Source organism: Mus pahari, chromosome 2 (genome assembly GCF_900095145.1).
Source record: "Mus pahari chromosome 2, PAHARI_EIJ_v1.1, whole genome shotgun sequence".
Classification (NCBI taxonomy): Eukaryota; Metazoa; Chordata; class Mammalia; order Rodentia; family Muridae; genus Mus; species Mus pahari.
Window position 1 is genome coordinate 18,966,815 of NC_034591.1, and position 20,328 is coordinate 18,987,142.

At 52.1% G+C, this 20,328-nt stretch overlaps 2 protein-coding genes across 3 annotated transcripts in view; both read left to right on the top strand.

Annotated features, from left to right (window-relative positions):
* Abcb8 (ATP binding cassette subfamily B member 8) overlaps positions 1-14,957 on the top strand; it is a 16,102-nt gene extending 1,145 nt beyond the window's left edge. Inside the window, exons 2-16 of the mRNA XM_021189942.1 lie at positions 4,570-4,885; positions 5,246-5,401; positions 5,477-5,571; positions 5,695-5,800; positions 6,489-6,650; positions 6,771-6,856; positions 6,967-7,064; positions 7,772-7,877; positions 10,725-10,758; positions 11,053-11,189; positions 11,334-11,428; positions 11,597-11,730; positions 12,264-12,411; positions 13,473-13,723; positions 14,255-14,957. Of these exons, the coding sequence (XP_021045601.1) occupies positions 4,570-4,885; positions 5,246-5,401; positions 5,477-5,571; positions 5,695-5,800; positions 6,489-6,650; positions 6,771-6,856; positions 6,967-7,064; positions 7,772-7,877; positions 10,725-10,758; positions 11,053-11,189; positions 11,334-11,428; positions 11,597-11,730; positions 12,264-12,411; positions 13,473-13,723; positions 14,255-14,395 (2,065 nt within the window). The 3' untranslated portion in view covers positions 14,396-14,957. The remainder of the gene's footprint in view (positions 1-4,569; positions 4,886-5,245; positions 5,402-5,476; positions 5,572-5,694; positions 5,801-6,488; positions 6,651-6,770; positions 6,857-6,966; positions 7,065-7,771; positions 7,878-10,724; positions 10,759-11,052; positions 11,190-11,333; positions 11,429-11,596; positions 11,731-12,263; positions 12,412-13,472; positions 13,724-14,254) is intronic.
* A 3,148-nt stretch (positions 14,958-18,105) lies between these two features.
* Asic3 (acid sensing ion channel subunit 3) overlaps positions 18,106-20,328 on the top strand; it is a 4,560-nt gene continuing 2,337 nt past the window's right edge. For both annotated transcript variants that reach the window (XM_021190032.1, XM_021190033.1), the window contains exons 1-2: positions 18,106-18,906; positions 20,056-20,206. In XM_021190032.1, the coding sequence (XP_021045691.1) occupies positions 18,370-18,906; positions 20,056-20,206 (688 nt within the window). In that variant the 5' untranslated portion in view covers positions 18,106-18,369. The remainder of the gene's footprint in view (positions 18,907-20,055; positions 20,207-20,328) is intronic.

Sequence of the window (20,328 nt, forward strand, 5' to 3'; positions counted from 1 at the left end):
TGAGCCACCATGTGGTTGCTGGGATTTGAACTCCGGACCTTCCGGAAGAGCAGTCGGGTGCTCTTACCCACTGAGCCATCTCACCAGCCCCACATACGTATATTTTAAAAAATTTAAAGTAGTTCCTAGCTGGAATCTACTGTGAATTCAAGGCCAGCCTGGTCTATAGAGAGCTCTAGGTTAGCCCAACTATATAGTGAAATCTCAGCAGCATCCACATTGAAGCCCGAGGGTTGCTGGGAATTTGAAGCCAGCACGGTCTACATAGTGAGTTCTGAGTGAACAAAACAAATAGGGAATTGATTGTTAGAGCTAGATGTATCGTCAGGAACCAAGTCAATCTGAACCCGACCTAGTACCCTTTACTCAGGAGGGTGAGTCTAAATCCAGTATACAGCTGAATGTATTCTATACATTACAAGTTCAAGGCCCACCTGGAAAACTTTGTAAGATCCTGTGTCAAAATAAAGAGAAAAAGGGTCATTCATATGACTCAGTAGGTAAAGAAGGGTCACCAACGTGATCCCCTGAGTTTGTGATCCCTGGGACCCACATGTGGAAGGAGAGAACCAGCTCTTCTAAGCTGTCCTTTGATCTCCACTCACTGTGGAGTGCTCAGGCACACGCATGCATGCACGCACACACAAATAAATAAAATGTACTAAATTTTAAAAATAAAGAGTAGAAGGAGAGCTGGGGACATGGCTCAGTGGTAGTTTTTTTGTGTTTGTTTGTTTTTGTCAAACATAAACCATAGACTCAATTCCTAGTACCCTGGGTGGAAAACAGAATCTGATCCATTCTTGGTAAAATTAAAAAAGCAAGAACAGAAAAAAAAAACCTAACCCACATTGATCCAGAGAGAATAATGGGTTGAAAGCATAGAAGAGACCAAAGTCTAATTTTTCTCTTTTTCTTCTAGTAATTTATTTTTTATGTACAGTGGTGTTTTGCCTGCACGTGTGTCAGTATGACAGTGTCAGATGCCCTGGAACAGGCGATACAGACAGTTGTGAGCTGCCATGTGGATGCTGGGAATTGAACCCTGGTCCTCTGGAAGAGCAGGCAGTGCTCTTAACCCCTGAGCCATCTCTCCAGCTCATTGTTTTCAGTTTTGTTTTTTGTTTTTGTTTTTTTTAAGATTTATTTATTTAATATATGTGAGTACATTGTAGCTGTCTTCAGACACACCAGAAAAGGGCATCAGATCTCATTACAGATAGTTGTGAGCCACCATGTGGTTGCTGGGAATTGAACTCAGGACCTCTAGAAGAGCAGTCAGAGCTCTTAGCTCTTAACTGCTGAACCATCTCCCCAGCCCTGATTTTAGCTTTTTGAAACAGAGTTTCACTATGTAGCTCTGGCTGGCCTGGAGCTCTCTATGTAGACCAGTCTGACCTTGAACTCACAGAGATCCACCTGCCTCTGCCTCCTGAGTGCTGGGATCATAGGAGTGCCCTCTACCCAGAACCTAGAATTTAACTGTAAATATTCTACAAGAAGCAACTGTTTCCCTCACAGGTGCAGGGGAAGACTGCCAAGGGTAGGTAACTATGAGGGGAAGGTTGCCAAGGGTTGGTAACTATGAGGCAAGCCCACCTGCCCGATGGAGGGAGGAGGGCTAGCACGGGAACTGGTGCTGGGAAGTTTTCCACCAGTTGTTGGCAATCCCCATAGCTTCTTGGTTTAGAGGAGCTGAGAGAAGCTAGAAAGTAGCCATGATAAATTATTAATGTCTAAAAACAGTCTTTAGAAAGAGTGAAGGTGTTGATAATATCTGAACCATAAAGAGACACAAGGTAAGACCAGATAAATGAAGATGTTCATTTTAGTTCTTGAAACAAATTTAGCAGATCAGGGTCATTTTAAAAGGAATATAACAGAAACCATCAGAATATCCGTTTCAGAATTAAGAGACATATTTTGTGAAACCTTTTAACTTTGGCATTCACACACGCACATGGCACTGGGTTGTACTAAGTGCAGTGTACCGTCTCAGTGACAATAAATCTGTATGTTTGCAAAAATTGCAGTGGTCAGCCTTACTGCATATCTAACAAGGGCATACACAGCTCAACAAACATCTGCTCAATAGATATCTCATATCCCAGAGTTTCCTAAGTTCTGGAGTATAAAATATATATAAAATATATGCCTCTGCCCCCTCAGTAAGACTGCTGGACAATTTGGACAGTAGTGCAGGAAGAAAAAAGTGAGTTTTATCTTAAACTGAGGCTAGATAGACATAAGACATGGGGGGGGGGGACACTAGGCATCTGTATGTGTGTGTGGGTACATGAGAGCAGGTATGAGAGGACACCTCAAGCTGTAGTCACAGGCAGTTGTGAACTTCCTGACAAATATGCTGGAATCAACCCCAGGTCCTCTACAAGAGCAGTGCATGCCCTGACTGCTCAGCCAGCTCTCCAGCCCCTATTTTATTTATTTATTTATTTTTTGAGACAGGGTTTCTCTGTATAGCTTTGGCTGTCCTGGAACTCGCTCGGTAGACCAGGCTGGCCTTGAACTCAGAAATCCGCCTGCCTCTGCCTCCCAAGTGCTGGGATTAAAGGTGTGTGCCACCATGCCGGCTGCCCCTATTTTATTTTATGTTGTAATGAGGTCTCATTTTGTATCACAGGCTGGCTTTGAACTTGAAATCTTCCAGTGTCAGCCTCCCAAGTGCTGGGATTTCAGGAATGCACCACCACACCCGCTTACAGTCTTTCTCTTCTTTCTAAGTCTTTCCTCATCTGTTCGTCTATTTTGAGCATTCATCTGTGTACTTTTAGCCAGGTAACTTCTGCTCCAAACTGGTCTCCTCTGTCCTGTCCTTCCCCTCTGGCTCTTCTGTATTATGATCTCTAAAATACAAATCTGACTTTATTACTCCTTACCCTAAAAACCCCTCCTGAGAAGGTGGCCTTCTCTCACCCAGGAGCTTTGCAGAGACTGGGACGTTACCCTTCCAAGGCAGCTGTTTCCTCTGCCTCCCATGCACCCTGACAAAGCCACGTTGTTGCTGAAGGTCTTCTCTCACTACCCCACCTGCCCACCGTCCCCAGTGTGAACTTTTCTGATGCTGTGGTCAAACCCAGCAGCATATACTCTGAGCTCCGTGCTTCCCCAGCCCACCCTCACCCCACCCAGCATGGCCTTGAGGGACGGAGGTTACTTTGTCTGATTTGGTCAGCTCCATATTTTGTGACACAGTGAGTTTACAGGTGTTATAAGCAGCAGAACCCTCTTACTCTCTTGTTTCTCTCTTGCCCTCCTGGGCTCTTCCTCCCCCTCCCCACACCATTCCCTTCTGCCTCTCTCCACGTGCTCATAGCCATGGCCGGCCTCTTTCTCTACTCTCTCCCTCTCTCTGCCTTTCTCTACCTCTATACCCTCTTGCCACCCCTCCCCATGACCTGAATAAACTCTAGTCTATACTTATAAAAAAAAAAAAAAAAAGCAGCTGAATCTACATTTCCATGTTATATATATGGAACATTTCCATTTTATACATATGGGACCTGAAGGATGACAGAAATCAATCCTTTGTGGTTTTATTTCTGTTTCCTGAGTCTCATTGCTGAATGAGAGAGGAACATACAGCCCTCTTGCCCACCTCATTCCTGGGAACAAATTATACCATCTCTCACTCAGTTCTTCTCCTTACCAAGTGAGAATAAGGGCATCCCTCAGGGTCAAGAGCTATGGACCATTCACTCTTGCCAGGTCACGTTAATGACCTTGCGCATATGCAGGGATAGGCACAGAGAAGCAGCTCACCTCCAAGTCTCTCTGAGCCTTCCTCTAGAAAGCCTTCCTGGTCTGTCCCTGTAAAGGAGGCCTGCCCCCCCACCCCCCACACACCCCCATCTGCCGCTCCAGGTGTCCTGTCTGGCAGGCCAGAGACCAGCATTGACTGGATGGCCGGAGGCTACATAGGGGCCGGAGCAGCTGATGCGGGCTGGACAACAGTGCTAGAGGGAAAGGCTCTTAGGACTGTATTCTGATAGCAAAACATTCCACAGCCTGCTCCACAGGTGAGCAGGTGTCTTACAGATCAGCATTGCTTAAGAATGTGCTAAGGTGGGGCTAAAGAGATGGCTCAGCAGTTAAGAGCACTGAGTGCTCTTCCAGAGGTCCTGAGTTCAAATCCCAGCAACCACATGGTGGCTCACAACCATCTGTAATGAGATCTGATTCCTTCTGATGTGTCTGAAGACAGCTAAGGTATACTCTTGTATACAATAAATAAATCTTTAAAATAAAAATGTGCTAAGGTGTTCGTTTTGGGTGAGATAGCACATATCTGAAGTCATAGCTACTCAGGAGGCTGAGCCAGGAGGATCACTTGAGAGCAAAAGTTGAAGGCCAGGCTGGGGAGTATTGGAAGATTTTATCTCAAAAGAAAAGAAAAGCATCCGTGGGAGAGGCTGCAGATAAAATGTTGTAGATAGGATGCTGTTCCAGAAAATTCAGCCAGAGCCCATGGTTGGGGGTGGGGTGGGGGGAGTGTTAGTAATTTGAAGGACAGCCAGGCCCACAGCTATCAATGCCTTTTTCTACCTGCAGGTCCTCAGATCACCAACTCAGCTCACGCCTCCTACGGACTGTAGCCCAGCTCCGGGCACAGCTCCGGGCTCACCTCCCTCGAGCCCCACCAGCTTCCCACCGGAGCCCCTCTGCCTGGTGTTGGGTTGGGAAGACCTTGGTGGTCCCTGCAGTCCTGTGGCAGCATCCACGCCTCTGCCTTATAGCACTATGTGAGGCCAAAGGGTCCCCTCCTCCTCCTGCCCAGCCCACACGTGCCCCGGAGCTGCGCTTTAACTGGAAGCTCTTCTGGCATTTCCTTCACCCCCACCTGCTGGCCTTGGGGGCAGCCATTGTGGTGAGGCTTTCCCTGCTTCTCCAAGCTCAGGCCAGGAAGGGCCTCGGCAGCTCCAAACCCGAGTTGCACAGGGATAGCATTCCTGCCTTGTGGCAATGACAAGGACAGCCTGGGCCCTGGGGCATCAGATAGCCTGTAGGATATGAGCGGCCTGTGGGATATGAGGGGCCTGTGTAGGATATGAGGACTCAGGGGCTGGAGGTCTGGACTTCAGCTCTCAAGGAGGCACTTCTGTGACCACATGGATGGCCACGACAAGGCAAGGCTGAGCAGGGGGAGGGGAAATGCCAGAGCCAAAGCGAGGGAGGGGATGACTATAGCCTCCTCTCCAGGTCTCTCCTTCCTCTGTCCCTGTTCCAGCTGGCTTTAGGTGCGGCACTAGTGAATGTGCAGATCCCCTTGCTCCTGGGCCAGCTGGTGGAGATTGTCGCCAAGTACACGAGGGACCACGTGGGGAGTTTCGTGTCTGAGTCCCGTAAGCTCAGCATCCAGCTGCTCCTTCTGTACGGTGTTCAGGTATGTCCGGGTAGCAGGCCCGGGGCTCACAGCAGCCTTCTTAGGGTGTCGCTAAATGCCAGGCCTCTCCTCCAGGGACTGCTGACCTTTGGATACCTTGTGCTGCTGTCCCACATTGGTGAGCGCATGGCCACGGACATGCGGAAAGCCCTTTTCGGCTCCCTGCTCCGGTACTAGCAGCTGTAGTGGGTGGGACCAGGGTAGACTGGGGTAAAGCAGGAGGTCTAGGTGGGACAAATCCTGAAGTGCCATATCCTCTTCCTTCACCTGCTGCCATCATGTCTTCCTGCCAGGCAAGACATTGCTTTCTTTGATGCCAAAAAGACAGGGCAGCTAGTGAGTCGCTTAACTACTGATGTGCAAGAATTCAAGTCATCCTTCAAGCTTGTCATCTCCCAGGTCAGTGGGTCAGGCCCCTGTGCAGATTCAGCAGGCCAGAATCGCCTGCCCCAGCCCTGACACAAGGCAATGCCCCTGCCCGGCTCTTAGTGTAGACTGTCTGAGGAGGGTGTGAGAGAGGGGGAGCAAAAGAGCCTGGACAGAGGCACTGGGAAAGTGTCAAGGTCAGCACAGGCTGCTGTTTCGTGCTCTGAAGCCCTGCCTCCCCCAGAAAGCCACTGTGAGGAAATTATGAGTGATCCTGGCAGAAGCCAGCTCACCTGACCCAGCATGATCCCTTTGTGCCCATCCCCAGCTGGCATCAAACTCATGTGTGACTCTACTGCATACTGACAGTCCATCCTGTGCGCCCCTCCATCCCCTGGTCCCATGGGCAGGACACTGGCCCATGGCAGTCAGTGTATTCCTGTGCAGTCCAGTGTGTCCAAAACAGAAACAATGGATTTGTCTAAATATAAAGGGTCTGGCCTGTGGACATTCTCACCCTTCCCTTTTGAAAATGATAATCAGATCCTGGCTGGCCAAGAAAGGGGTTCATCTGGTAACTAGTAACTGCCCCTTGACCTCCAGGGCTCACACTGCTTGCCTAGGCCTCCTAAGTACAGAGCTGTGGCCAGCCTGTAGTTCAGCAGAACACTCACCATCTGGTGTCGATGCTCTAGCATCCTGCCATCCTTTCACTACTCAGGGACTGCGCAGCTGCACTCAGGTGATTGGTAGCCTGGTGTCCCTGTCTATGCTGTCCCCACGCCTTACCCTGATGCTGGCGGTCGTCACACCCGCCCTCATGGGAGTGGGCACCCTGATGGGCTCAGGCCTCCGCAAGCTGTCTCGCCAGTGTCAGGAACAGGTACTGGTATTCTTGACTCTTCCCCCTTGGTTCTTCCTAGCATCTCTGGCCCATTCTCCTTGCCCTTCCTCCCGCCTCTTCCTGTCTACAACTACTTCCTATTTCCCTGTCTCCGTGCAGATCGCCAGGGCGACAGGTGTAGCAGACGAGGCCCTGGGCAATGTGAGGACTGTGCGGGCCTTCGCGATGGAGAAGAGGGAGGAGGAGTAAGTCCTGGGAAAGCAGAGCATGGAGTGGGCCCATCCATCTCCCCCTGCCCTGCCCTGGCCCTCAGCCCAGCTGCCTCCCGAGTGCCCAGCCCGGACTCTCTTCCCAGACGCTATCAAGCAGAACTCGAGTCATGCTGCTGTAAAGCAGAAGAACTGGGCAGGGGCATCGCCTTGTTCCAAGGGCTCTCCAACATCGCTTTCAACTGTGAGTGAGCAAGGCCTGCCTGGGAGGGGACATGGGCATAGGCTAGGTGGAAGCAAAGAGAGGCGACAGACAGCCTTCCCTTGCCTGGTGCTCCTGACATTGAGAACCTGCATTTGTGAGATGCCCCAGCTTCTGACTCCCATGGGATGTTAAGTGACGTCATCCCTTAGCTTGTGGAAAGTGCTGCAAGGCACCCTAAGGAGTGTGCTGTGCACCTCAGTGTTAGGAATCCTTTCTGTTTCTCTAGCCCTTTACATGTTCATTTATGTGTACACATGTGTCTGTGTGTAGGTATGTGATGTGAATGCAGGTACCTACAGAGGCAACAGAGTGGGAATTGCAGGCAGTTGTGAGCTGCCAAATGTGGCTGCTGGGAACTGAACTCGGGTCCTCAGTGTGAGCAGTGTGTACTCTTAACCGCTGAGCCGCTGTCCCAGTCCTTTGAGTTTTAGATAGAGCCTCCTCACTAAGTTACCTAGACGGACTTGAGACTCTTTCTGTACCCCAGGCTGCCTTGAACTTGTGATTCTCTTGCCTCAGCCTCCTAAGTAACTGTTACAGGCCTCGATTGCTATACCTGGCCTGCCCAGCTTGTTTCGCAAATGTGGAGTTGAGGGCTGAGAGTCAAGTGGTGGCAGTATAGGGGTAAGAGTCAATCTTCATCCCTTGCTACCTCCTGCCTCACTGCCTGGCCCCTTTCCATGTAGGTATGGTCTTGGGCACCCTGTTCATTGGGGGCTCCCTTGTGGCTGGACAGCAGCTGAAAGGGGGAGACCTCATGTCCTTCCTGGTGGCTTCCCAGACAGTACAGAGGTGAGTGGGGACCACGGTCATCTCTCAGGAGAATTCCCCCTCCCCCTACCACACCCTGCCATCCTTCCAGAACCCTGCTTACTAGAACAGGGATGCCAGTGTACTTGGGGGAGGAGCTGCTGCCTAGCCCCAGGGAGACACAGCAGGGGGAGCCTCCAACACTTCCACAAGAACCTTCTAAGGCTCCACTGCGTCTCCACTCAGGGATGCAGTAAGCATCATTAGCTTCCAGGCAGCTCTCAAGTGTCCCTGAGAAGCTTTCAAAAAAAAAAAAAAATTAATTGTGGTGAAATAGACAGTGGAAATGTTAATGCCCTGGCCGTTCTTAAGTGCACACTTTGGTAGTGTTACACACAGCCCAGTGTTCTCAGCCACCAGTGACACCCATCACCAGAGCCTTGACTTTCTACAAAAGTGAGACTTTTAAACACTAGCTCCCCATTCCTCCCCAGCTCTGCACCCCCTTCCACTCACTTCCTGCATCCTATGACTCTGAGCATACTAAACACCACACAGATGTCACCATGCATTGTCCTTCCCTTGGTGCCTGGCAGGCTTCACCCAGCACAGTGCTTTGGGGTGGCCCTTCATGTCGTGTGGGTGTATCAGCACTGAATACCCTATGGATACCTTCCTTAGCAGGCCTTTTAAGGGCTACCCTGGCAGACCTTTCTGAGGATGAGATGATGACCCCTGCCCCCCGGATGCTACTTGTATAACTTTCGTTTCTCTGCCTAGCTGAGCCCCGTCCACCCCTTGCAGTAACCTGGAGCTCACCTGTCACCTTGGCCATAGGCAGCCTCAGGGGGCTGTCTCAATGGGCTGCCCCAGCAGGCCCCAGCTGAATCCTTTCTCTTTCTCAGTGAAACCCAAGCACTTCCTACTGTTGTTTCTACCTTGCTTTCCCTAGACATAGCAAACATTAAAAAACAAAAACAAAAACACATAAATATATGTTATGATAAACAACTGAAGAGTGAGTATGCATGCTATAATAAATAAAGAACAAAGACATATTAGTGCCAACCATGTCAGGAGTGCTCTCCCCCTTCTCAAATTGGTCCTTCCCTGCAAAGGTGACACCCCTCATCATAGTGGTGCACCGTTCCTGTCCAGAGTCCTATCTTGCCATTGCTGTGACTCCACAGTTCTTAGAGAAAGACCTAGTGTCTGGTTGCTACTGGCTAGTGGGACATAAGGCAAACCTGGAGATGGTAGGACAGTCTTGTCTGCACCCTAGCCAGAGGACTACAGAGCAGAGCTCACCGGTTCCCAGCTACATGGGCACTGCCTTTGCTTCCATTTCTGTTCCACATCAAAGACCATCAGATCCTCTGGTCCCAGAAGCCTTATCCGCCCTCTGGCCCAGAAGCTGTTCCTCCCTGCCTTTGCTATCTAGGTGCACTGATTGCGAAAGAGGTGGAGGCTACCGTGACCCTTCTGCTACCTTGCATTCCTTGTGCTGACCTAATTCCCAGGTCCTGAGGACGCAGATGAACAACTTGGCTCTACTCCCTGGGCACATGCCTCCCACCTTCATGTTCTTCCCTGCCTACTGCACTGTTGAGTACTATGCTTAGACTGCAGAGCAGCCCAGAGAGTAGCCGTCGCCGTCGCAGGCCCCTGGCTCGGTCACCATCACCAGCCAGCTGGAGGAATTGGCCTCCTTAGGAAGCTGCTGTGTTTCTCTCTGCCTCTTGCTGTGTATCCAAGGGCCCGTGTGTCAGGGCTGAGGTCCAAGGGGACGGATGAGCAGGGCATCACAGCTCCAGCTAAGTGTTCCCTTTGTTGAGAATGGATGGCCCCGAGGTTGGGCATCTGCCCAAGCCAGCTTACTTCATCACAGTGCACGGCTGGCCCATTGTACCAGCTCTCAGAGCAAGGTCAGAGCACTCCCGTGAGTCGTGTGTGCGTTGGATTTCAGTTGTGGTTGGCCCCTTTGCCAGGCTCTAATGGATTCCTGGTTTCCTGTGAGCTGGTCACACCCACAGATAACTCACCCACTCAGCTCCTCCTCCACAGCTTTCCTGCTCCTGGCAAGTGCCTATTGCCCAAAGCCTGCCATAACTGTTTCCTTGAGGGCTTTGGGGTGCTTACCCAGCACTGGAAGGGTGAACTTGGTCCATAGCTTGTGGGATGGCAGTCTTTCCTCTTCTCCAGAAGGGCCGTTGCACTCAGAGGCATATGCACGTGGGTTGGCTAACCCACTGGGGGCCATGAGTAAGGTTGTTGACTCATCTTCTCTCTTAGCTCTCAGCAGGTGACCAGCCCCAGCCCTGCCAAGGGAGGTGACCCACTGTCTAGACAGATAAACACATGGCATCACCTACACATACCCACTTTTAGGGCAAGCTCACAATAGAATCTTTGTCAGGAAATTTACTTTGGGGGCTCCCCAGGGCTTCCCCTTTTAGTCCCCCGTCTCTATTTTTCTTCTAAAAGGGCTTAACTTTTTTTCCATCTGAATTTGAAAGTAAGTCCTTGCTTCTCCAGAGTCTAGTGTTAGGTCTGACTTCCCACTGTTTAAAGCAAACGGGTGGAGTCCCCCAGGATCGGTTAGGCCCCCTCTGGTGGGCCATCTTCACTGTTTCCCCGAAGGCCAGAGAAGCATGTGGATATACCACTGAGTCCTAGTCATTTATCCATCAGCCGCTGCTGCTGCGTGGGGCCTCTCCAGATCCTGGCTCTGGCAGCAGGCAACTGCTAACTGAAGGGGGGATGGGAGCTCAGTGATCTGGTGTCACAGTCCCAGGGCCATCTACATGTGAGCCCTGCCGTTGCTTCCCCAACATAGCCTTCCCTTCTCTCTGACTCTCGTTAATACCTCTTCTCACTCTCCTCTGGCAGGTCTATGGCCAGCCTCTCTGTCCTGTTTGGTCAGGTAAGATTGTCCCAAGTCTGGGTTAGAGTCCCCATTCATCACTAGAGAGGTGTGAGGTAGGGGTGTGTGTGTGTGTTTGTGTGTGTGTGTGGCTGTTGCTGCTGTGAATACTGCCTATGATTGGGGGTGGGCAGAGGTAAAACAAAGAACAAGGTTTTTGAATCCCAAGACCATAGTCTGGCTCCACCCTACTATGAGGGGTCTGGACACACTACAGCCCTGTCTGGTAGCGGAAGCCCCCTTCCATGGGAGCCCCAGTTTTTATCTCAAACAAAAACTAGATTCCTTCTGCAGGTGGTGCGTGGGCTGAGTGCGGGAGCCCGAGTCTTCGAGTACATGGCCCTGAGCCCTGTCATCCCATTGACCGGGGGCTACTGCATCCCCAGCAAGGACCTTCATGGTTCCATCACCTTCCAAACTGTCACCTTCAGGTCAGCATTGGTGGGTAGGCTGAGAATGAGGGGAAAGCAGCTGGCATTTAACTGAAAGCTTCTTGTGAACAAGGCCCAGTGAGGGACCTTAGGGTCGTAAAGGCTAGGAGGCTGGTCTGACTGGAGTTCTCTTGGCCACTCCAGCTACCCCTGCAGACCTGGCTTCAATGTGCTCAAGGACTTCACCCTGAAGCTGCCCCCTGGCAAGATTGTGGCTCTTGTGGGCCAGTCTGGGGGAGGTAAGAGGAAGCTCCCGTCTTTCGTCCTCTGGTTTGTGTTGCTTGGTAACTACTTGGAGCAGGGCTGTTGCCCTCTGTGGTTCCTGCTCCCCCCTGGGATGGGTCCCCTCCAGTACGACAAGGGTCTGTCTCTGCTGGGGGGTTCTCCACAACTCCCCCTCCCTCCAGGAAAGACCACAGTTGCCTCCCTGCTGGAACGCTTCTATGACCCTGAAGCTGGCTCGGTGACGCTGGATGGGCATGACCTGCGTACTCTCGACCCCTCCTGGCTCCGGGGCCAGGTCATAGGTTTCATCAGCCAGGTGAAGGGCAGAGCTGAACAGGGTCTCAACAGCAAGACTGGGGCCCCTTATTCTCTTCCCCATTCATCTCCCTGTTCCCCTGAAGACATCTGTGCTCTTCATGGCTCCTAGGCGTCCTCTGGATCCAGTACGTCCCTCTCCCTCTGCAATTTTGTCCTTGTACTCCAGAGCATAGACACTGCTCCTATGTGCCGCAGTCTTAGGATCCCAAAGCCTTGGTTCTAAGGCTGCCAATAGCCACAAGCAGGAAAGGCCAAAGCTCACATGACCTCCTATTACTATAGGGCCTGTCCATCATCACCTTTGGTGAGGTAGTCTGTGTCCTCTATGTGTGTTGGGGGGGAGGGGGCTCTGTTTCCCATTAATGAGCCACTCTGTCCTCACGTGATTAGCATCTGGCTTTGAACTTGAGGCCTGCCCTGCAATCGTGGTCCTGTAAAATAAGACCCTAGTGCACATGGCAGTTTTGAGGCTAGCTCAGAGTATAGCCTGTAGATGTCATCTTTGTGTCCCCATGCCACTCAACCTTGCAGGAGCCAGTCCTGTTTGCAACAACCATCATGGAGAATATCCGATTTGGGAAGCTGGATGCTTCCGATGAAGAGGTGTACACAGCTGCACGAGAAGCCAATGCCCACGAGTTCATCAGCAGCTTCCCCGATGGCTACAGCACTGTGGTTGGTGCGTCCCTTGATGGGAAGGTGCTGGGTCAGCAGGGCAGTGGTGAGGCTCAGGAGCCACGGTTCTGCTGGCATGGAGCAACTCAGCGTGACTCAAGAGGGACAACTAGGAGACGGTCAAGCCAGGAAAGACCAGACCATGGTTGAGGGGACAAAGATGGCTTTATGGAGACAAAAGAACCTGAGCCATGTGGCTCAGGCCTCACAGACTAGACAGAGCTCTGAGAGGAGATGGAGATTATAATAGCAAGTGGAAATGGGAGACCCAGGCCACAGGCACAGAGGGCTCGTGCACTCAAACCTACCACAGCCCAAGACAAGGAATAGGACCCCTCTCAGAACCTTCTATGTTCTTCTGGTTTTCTTGCCCTTCAGTGGCATCTCTCAGCACAACAGTCTGGGGTTGTATGCAGGCCTTTTCTGCCTTTAGGGCACACTAGCTCATGCCTGTGACAACCTGAGTCTTAGATGTTCATCACCACAGCTCTTCCATCATCTCTGGGGCTACTCTGCTGACTGACGTGGACCTTTCAGGCTGTGCCCATCTCTAGCGATCTCTCCAGACCCTCACACAGCTGTGCTCACATGCTCAGGGCTCTGTGCTGTTCTGATGGGATGCCCTTGTCATCTCTATTCAGGCCCTTCCTTGCTCCTTCAATTCTGGTGTGTCCCTTATTTGGGCTTCCCAGGACTGTTCCCCTTATTGAGCTGTGACCCTGCCATCACTTGGCAGTCCCTCCCAGGTTATCCTCTGTGGTTAGCATCTGTGTGCTGTGCCGTCCGTGCTTGGGTTCCAAGTGGCCTTACTGCAGCCAAGGCCAGGATCCAGAGGATGCTTGTTGCTGTAGGCACCTGGTGGGAGCTCATCTCAAGAGACCACCTAGGAAGGGAGGCGCATGCCAGACATTGGTGTTTTGGGTGCACTCTCATGCTGGAGCATTCAGACTGACAAATTTAAACATAGCGCCATGAACGTGGGGTCCTGACAGGAGCCTGATGGGAGTTCTCCAGTGTGGGGTTAAGGAGCACTTTAGACCCCTGTCCTGTCCCCTCTTTCCCTAGGTGAGCGGGGCACAACCTTATCTGGTGGCCAGAAGCAGCGCCTAGCCATCGCACGTGCCCTCATCAAGCAGCCCACGGTGCTGATCCTGGACGAGGCGACCAGCGCACTAGATGCAGAGTCTGAGAGGGTGGTACAGGAGGCCCTGGACCGGGCCAGTGCTGGCCGCACCGTGTTGGTCATTGCCCACCGGCTTAGTACTGTCCGTGCAGCCCACTCCATCATTGTCATGGCCAATGGCCAAGTCTGTGAGGTCAGTCTGGCTAGGAACGGGCAGTGGCTTGGGTGGCGCAGCTAAGCTGTGTGAGCACCTGGCCTGCTTCCAGGTGCTTGAGGTCATGTTCTGGGAACAAAGCCCCAACAGACCAAGGTCTTCCTATCCTTGGATAAACCTAGGCCACTACCCTCTGGGAAAGTTGAACTACAGGCTCCCAGGACCAGAGGATGTGTATGTTGGTAAAGAGACTGAGGCACAGCTGGCCACCCAGCGGCTGAGATGCAGAGAGGCTGTCTCAGACTTGTGGGAGCAGTCAGGCAGAATCAGAACAAGTGTATCCCACAGCCACAGCTGAAGAAGGGACAAAAGTAATGAGACATCTCAATGTCAACTGAACAGAAGGTAGCATTGGCTGGTAAAGCTGTACCCAAGGTAGTTCCTTTACAGTGAGCACAGAGTGGTCCCTAGAAGGGTCATGAGCTTAAGTGGCTGTGAGCCTCACAGTTGATGGAGGTCAATAGGGACTCTGAGTTAGCTCTGTTGAAATGACCCTCCTTCTGTCTCCAGGCTGGGACCCACGAAGAACTCCTTAAAAAAGGCGGGCTCTATTCAGAGCTTATCCGGAGACAAGCCCTGGACGCCTCACTGACCTCAACCCCTCCAGCAGAGAAGCCTGAAGACCCCAGAAGCTGCCACCCGAAAGCCTGAGAGGGCCCTGGGGTCAGGTCACTGCAAGACATCCGTCTGAGGCTGGAGCTCTGCTGGGGACAGAGCCCTTGGAGGGCCAGTGTGCTGGAGTGTGGCCTGCACTACTGCTCCTTTAAAGGAGCTGGGCCCAACAACTGGGGTGGGAGGCGGCTCTCCCCCCCTGCTCTGTCCACCCTGACTCAGCTCTGTGGTCACGGGGTGTACATAGGGAGACAAAGTCCCCCGAACACCTTTGCTTGATCCTCTCAGGCTGGCCTGGTTCTGCCCAACACTCAGTTGTTTGGGCCCTCACTCCAGACTGGCCAGGTCTGGTAGAATGGGCTGTAATCCCAGCACTTGGGAAACGGACGTGGGAGGGTCAAGAGTTCAAGGCCATCCTGGGCTAAATAGTGAGACCCTCTCTCAACAAAAAGAAAAAAAAGAACAAAAACCTAAATAAAAAAAAGAAAAATTTAAAAGAGGCTGAGGCTGTAGCTTAGTGGAGTGCGTGCCTGCCATGTGTGAGGGGCCTAGACATAATCCCTAGTACTGCAAATAAGAAATAAAATCCAGGGTTGGAGTGTAACCCAGGACCTCAGACTAGGCTCTGCCTCACCCTAAGTAGGACCGCAAACCCCCAGCTTTATTCATGTATCCGCAATGCATCTTTTGGTCCGTCCTCCACACAGTCATCCTGGTTTCTGGCAGAATGAAACGGTAGTGGTCATTCTACAAGAAGCACTCAGCCTGCCAGGCTGTGCCGTTTGCCTCAGTCAGACCTGGTAAGACTACAGAGCCAAAGGCGAGACACTGGAGAGGCTGCTGTGCCATGTGTACACACAGATACAGTGCCAGTAAGATGGGCGCTAGCGGCACAAGGTCATCCTTGGCTACACCGAGGTTGAGGCTGGCCTGGCCTTTGTGAGAGTCTTCCCCAAAGGTGAAAAGTACAATTACTATGTATACAATGTGAGGCTGATATGAGTAACAACATAAGGATCATGGGACTAATGGGATAGTGGCCTTGCCTTGAAAGCAGGCAGCCTGTGGTCCCAAAGCTGGAGCCACTATTGGCTTCTCAGGTGTTGAGAACCCTGTAGACTGCACCTGTGCTCCCAGAGCGTCAGCACTTTGTCTAATGCTGCTGCAGAGGCCTTGATCCACTTCACTTACGCGCAGAGGGTGATGGCCCCTACCCTTGGTACTATAGGTCACTTCCCTGAGAATCCATCCCTGGCTAGCCACATCCAGGTTGTAGGACTCTGTACAAACCAGGGAATGGATCAGGGGAGGGGGGCTGTAACTGCATGGCCAGACAAGCATTTTGTATGTTTCATGTGGCAAAGGATGACCTTGTCTTTCAGGAGTGACGGTGCAGAGGGCAGAAAGAGCTGCTATTGGGGGGCCTGTGTAGGACCACATATACTGCTGTGGGAACAAGGAATCCCAGAACCCTAGTCCACGGTGCCCTGGTTTAGTGTCATCCTGGAATGTGGCATCCTGGGAAGCAGACTTCTGAGGTAGCTTCCGTTGCCTAGCCACTGCACACACCCCAACCCCCAACAAGTGCAGCTTAGAGCAAGGCCTCTGCTTTCCATAGACATGTCCCTCTGTCTGGCCCTATGGTTTATCCTTTTGAGGCATAAAATCTCTCTCATGAAGCATCCAGCCCATTGGCTCCACATGCACACAGTCATCAGGCTACAGTGCACACACAAATTCTCTGTCCCCTGACAACCACAAGATGACTGCCCACCAGGGAAGGGACCCTATGGTCAGTAGCTGGTGAGCCCAGCCCTGTGGGTATGTTCACCCAGTCACCCTGGCCTGGCTTTCCCAGCCCCTCAGTAGAGTACAGCTTGGCTACACTTGCTCTTAAAAGCTTCTTCCAAAAGTTAAGTGGCACATATTGGAATCACACCCCTAAAACCCACAGTGTAATAGCCCCAGAAAGTGGTCACATCTGTGCCATAAGCCCTTCTAGTCACCTGTCATCCCTAAGATGTTACTTGCCTAGTCTGTGCCATTAAGCCTGGGACCTTTTCCGAAACTAAACCCTGAGTGCTTGTTAGGAGGACCAATGTCCATACAGCCAGAGCCAGCACAGTGTGACCGATTGGTGGTGGAATTCTGTCCCCACCACTTCATCCAGAAGCCACCAGGATGAACCCAGCAGTCTCCAGTGCTTTTTGAAGACATGGGGCCAGTGATACTATTGCTCAACAAGTAGAAAACCTGCTGCTAAACCTAAGGACCCTAAGACTTATGGATGGGCAACTCCCAGAAAGTTATCCTCCGACCTCCATACGTGTCATGACACACACACCCAATAAACAAATAACAAAGCAGCAGAAAAGAATGTCAATAATGGATTTGTCTGATTACTCTTGAGCATACAAGATTTTGCCCAGTTCCTAGGTACGTAAGGGTAGAGGAGACTTTACCCAGAACAGAACATGACAGTGACAGGAACCAGGCCTTGCACTGTGCAGATGTCCTTGAGCTACTGGCCCCTCTTGTCCGAGTCCCTTGTACTCCTTCAAGCCAGCTAGCACTGAACTTGTGGGTGGCTCTTCCAGCACTGGAAGCACACACATCCCATCCCCAAAGCTCTCTCCACGTCTTCCTTTCTGCATTCCTGGAAGTGGCTCTAGGACTTGGTCACATGCTGCCTTCATCCCATACAGGACAGAGTGCAGGGAGATGACTCAGTGGCCTGGAGTCCCCTCCGGGCACATTCCCTAATCAAGACTAATAGGAATGCAAAATGACATTCCTGCTATTGAGGTGGGAGTGGGGGATCTGATGATATTTATCAAATTAGTAAGGCAGTGCCTTCAACCCAGAAACTCAGGGAGTTTCTCTATGACGTCAATAGCAAAGCTAGTACTGAGAAACTGTAAAATCCAGCAGCTACCAGAGAAGACACAGCTATAAGACAGCACTCCATACGGACTAGGGCCAGTAACAAGGGTGTTTTCCAGGTTCTGGAGCTCACGATCCCTGGAATATGTTCATTGAGAGAGGAAGATGTAAAGTAACAGAGTACCCTGGATACCTCTAGGAGAGTCCATGGTCACTGAGGAGGAGGATAGCCTCGCCAACAGGAGGGCCTGAGAACGAGGCGGGCTCTGGGTCTCCAGGCAGAAAAGGACAGGCAGAAGGCAGAAGGCCACTGGATACGGAACTGAAGAGGGCCCTTGTCACGTAGTATTACTAGGATGCTAGGGGCATAAGAAGAAAAGATTTGCCTGTGCCAAACCTCCCACCACTCTCTAACTTGGTCAGAAGCCAAGTCCACTCTGCAAAAGAACAAATGATGTCAGGTGGGTTCATGGAAGGGCAGGAGAGGCAAAAGGAGAGGGGGTAGACTAAGAATCAGTCGCTGACCCTCATGAGGGTCTGCATTCAGGGGCTGTGACCGGGAGCCTAAAAGGCCCCAAAGGCATCCCAAACCCCAATGTCTATCTGGGTTTCCTTCAAGCCCTACCATGGAGCGCTGTGGTTTCCTCCTGGCGCCTCTGGTCTCTGATATAGCAGTGACTCCCCCCTCATGCTGCACTAATGGCTCAGCCTGGGCCCCCAGAGACCTCCCCTGCCCCCCCAGACTGCTCTGCTGGTCCCCCAACCCCCCTCATGCTGAAACCTAATCCTCTGCAGCAGCTTTAGCTCAGTCCTGCTCTGCAGCCCCTGCCTGCCACTACCTCCTGCGCCTTTCTTGGTCTTTACTGCAGAAACCCAGCCCCACAGAGTCAACGCCTGTTCTGGGGAAGGCAGAGCTGACCGAAGTTCAAGTTCAACTCATCCAGTCCTATCAGGCCAGTACTTTCACCTGCCTTGGTTCCTCCCTTCTCTATTTTCTTCTCTCTCCATATTCCTTGCTGAGCTACCTGAGTCCCATCTCAATCCCCACCACTACCCTGCTAGCCCTACGAAACAGCTTCTGCGCTCCTTAGAAACCCTGTCCCCAGTCAGGAAACCTACCTGCCCCAGCCATGAAACCTCCCTCCGGACTGGAGGAGGCCCAGCGGCGACAGACCTCAGACATCCGGGTGTTCGCCAGCAGCTGCACGATGCACGGTTTGGGCCACATCTTTGGCCCTGGAGGCCTGACCCTGCGCCGTGGGCTGTGGGCCACAGCTGTGCTCCTGTCGCTGGCGGCCTTCCTCTACCAGGTGGCTGAGCGGGTTCGCTACTACGGGGAGTTCCACCATAAGACCACCCTGGATGAGCGTGAGAGCCACCAGCTTACCTTCCCAGCTGTCACTCTGTGTAATATCAATCCACTGCGCCGCTCACGCCTCACACCCAATGACTTGCACTGGGCTGGGACAGCACTGCTGGGCCTGGACCCTGCTGAACATGCTGCCTACCTCCGTGCCCTGGGCCAGCCCCCTGCGCCACCTGGCTTCATGCCCAGTCCGACTTTTGACATGGCACAACTCTACGCCAGAGCCGGCCACTCCCTTGAGGACATGCTGCTGGACTGTCGATACCGTGGCCAGCCCTGTGGGCCTGAGAACTTCACAGTGGTGAGCCAGTTGCCCTAAGACCCTATTTAGTGACTACAATCTTCAGCCTTGTTAGTAAGGAAACCTTAGCACCCCTGCCTGACTATCCCTTCCTTCCTGCTGGCCACAGGCCTCCCATCTGAGACATTCTTTCTGTCTAGTTCAGGAAGCTGCCTTGTGGGCTATCTCTCTCCATCTCAGTTAGACATCTGCGCACCTGGCTATGCCTCTCAGTGAGGACGCAAGCAAGCTGCAGGGCCAAGGGCTCATCGGTAGAGACACTGCTACCCTTGCTCCTAGAGTAGAACGCAGTACCCTGAGACTATTCTGGGGCAGGAGACCCCTGTTTGCCAGGAGAGAACTTACGTTCCTCTGCCTCCTCTGAATTTTGCCACCTCAAAACAGGGCAAGAATCCATCCAGTTACCCCTGGAGGGGCACTGCTTTCAGGGCTTTGGCGAGAGGCAGAGAAGTTACACTGAGGCAGGAGGCTTCCCCACTCCACATACCTACATGTAAGACTGAGGACATTTGAGGTGTGGCCTATCGAGTCCCTTCAAGGAGGGTGGGAGAAGTGGTTTCTTTGTATGAGATCCAGTCTCAAAAAGTCCAAAACATAAAACAAGCATGGCGGTGCACACCTTTTATCCCAGACCTGGAAGACAGAAGGATCCCTGGGAATTTGAGGCCAGCCTCATCTACACAATAACCAAATTCTAGGACTATATAAAGTCTGTTTAAAAAAAGAAAAACTTAAGAAAATGAGGACACGGTGGCAAATCAGCTAGACCTCCTGGCCGTCACCACCTAGGCTCTCCCTAGGTACATAGACAACACATTCAGCGGGAGAGCATCCACCCCAAGACCTACTGAACTTGGGCATCTGCCTCCAGAACTGGAAGGATTTGTCATTGCTATGGTGGGTCTTCCTGTGATCCTAGCACTTGGTATTTGGAACCAGGAGAATCAGGAATCTGAGGCCAGCTCAGCTACATCGCAAGCACCAGACAAGCCCAGGCTACATAACAACTCATCTCAATCCCTGCCCCTCCCCACAAAACACTAAAGGACAAAACAAAGAGAAGGGGCTCAAGGGGTGGTGTGGTTCCATTCCCAAGGGCTTGTTTGAGAGGGGGACTGTCCCTTTCTGTTCCCAACCTCCTCCTCCCAGATTTTCACTCGAATGGGGCAATGCTACACCTTCAACTCTGGTGCCCAGGGGGCAGAGCTGCTCACCACTCCTAAGGGTGGTGCTGGCAACGGATTGGAGATTATGCTGGACGTACAGCAAGAGGAGTATCTGCCCATCTGGAAGGACATGGGTGAGGGGCACAGGGTCATTTGCCTGTGAGGAGGGATAAGGGTGGACACATGCTTGAGGCTGGGAAATCACAAGACCATGGAAGGGGGAGGGAGAGGGAGAGGGAGAGGGAGAGGGAGGAGG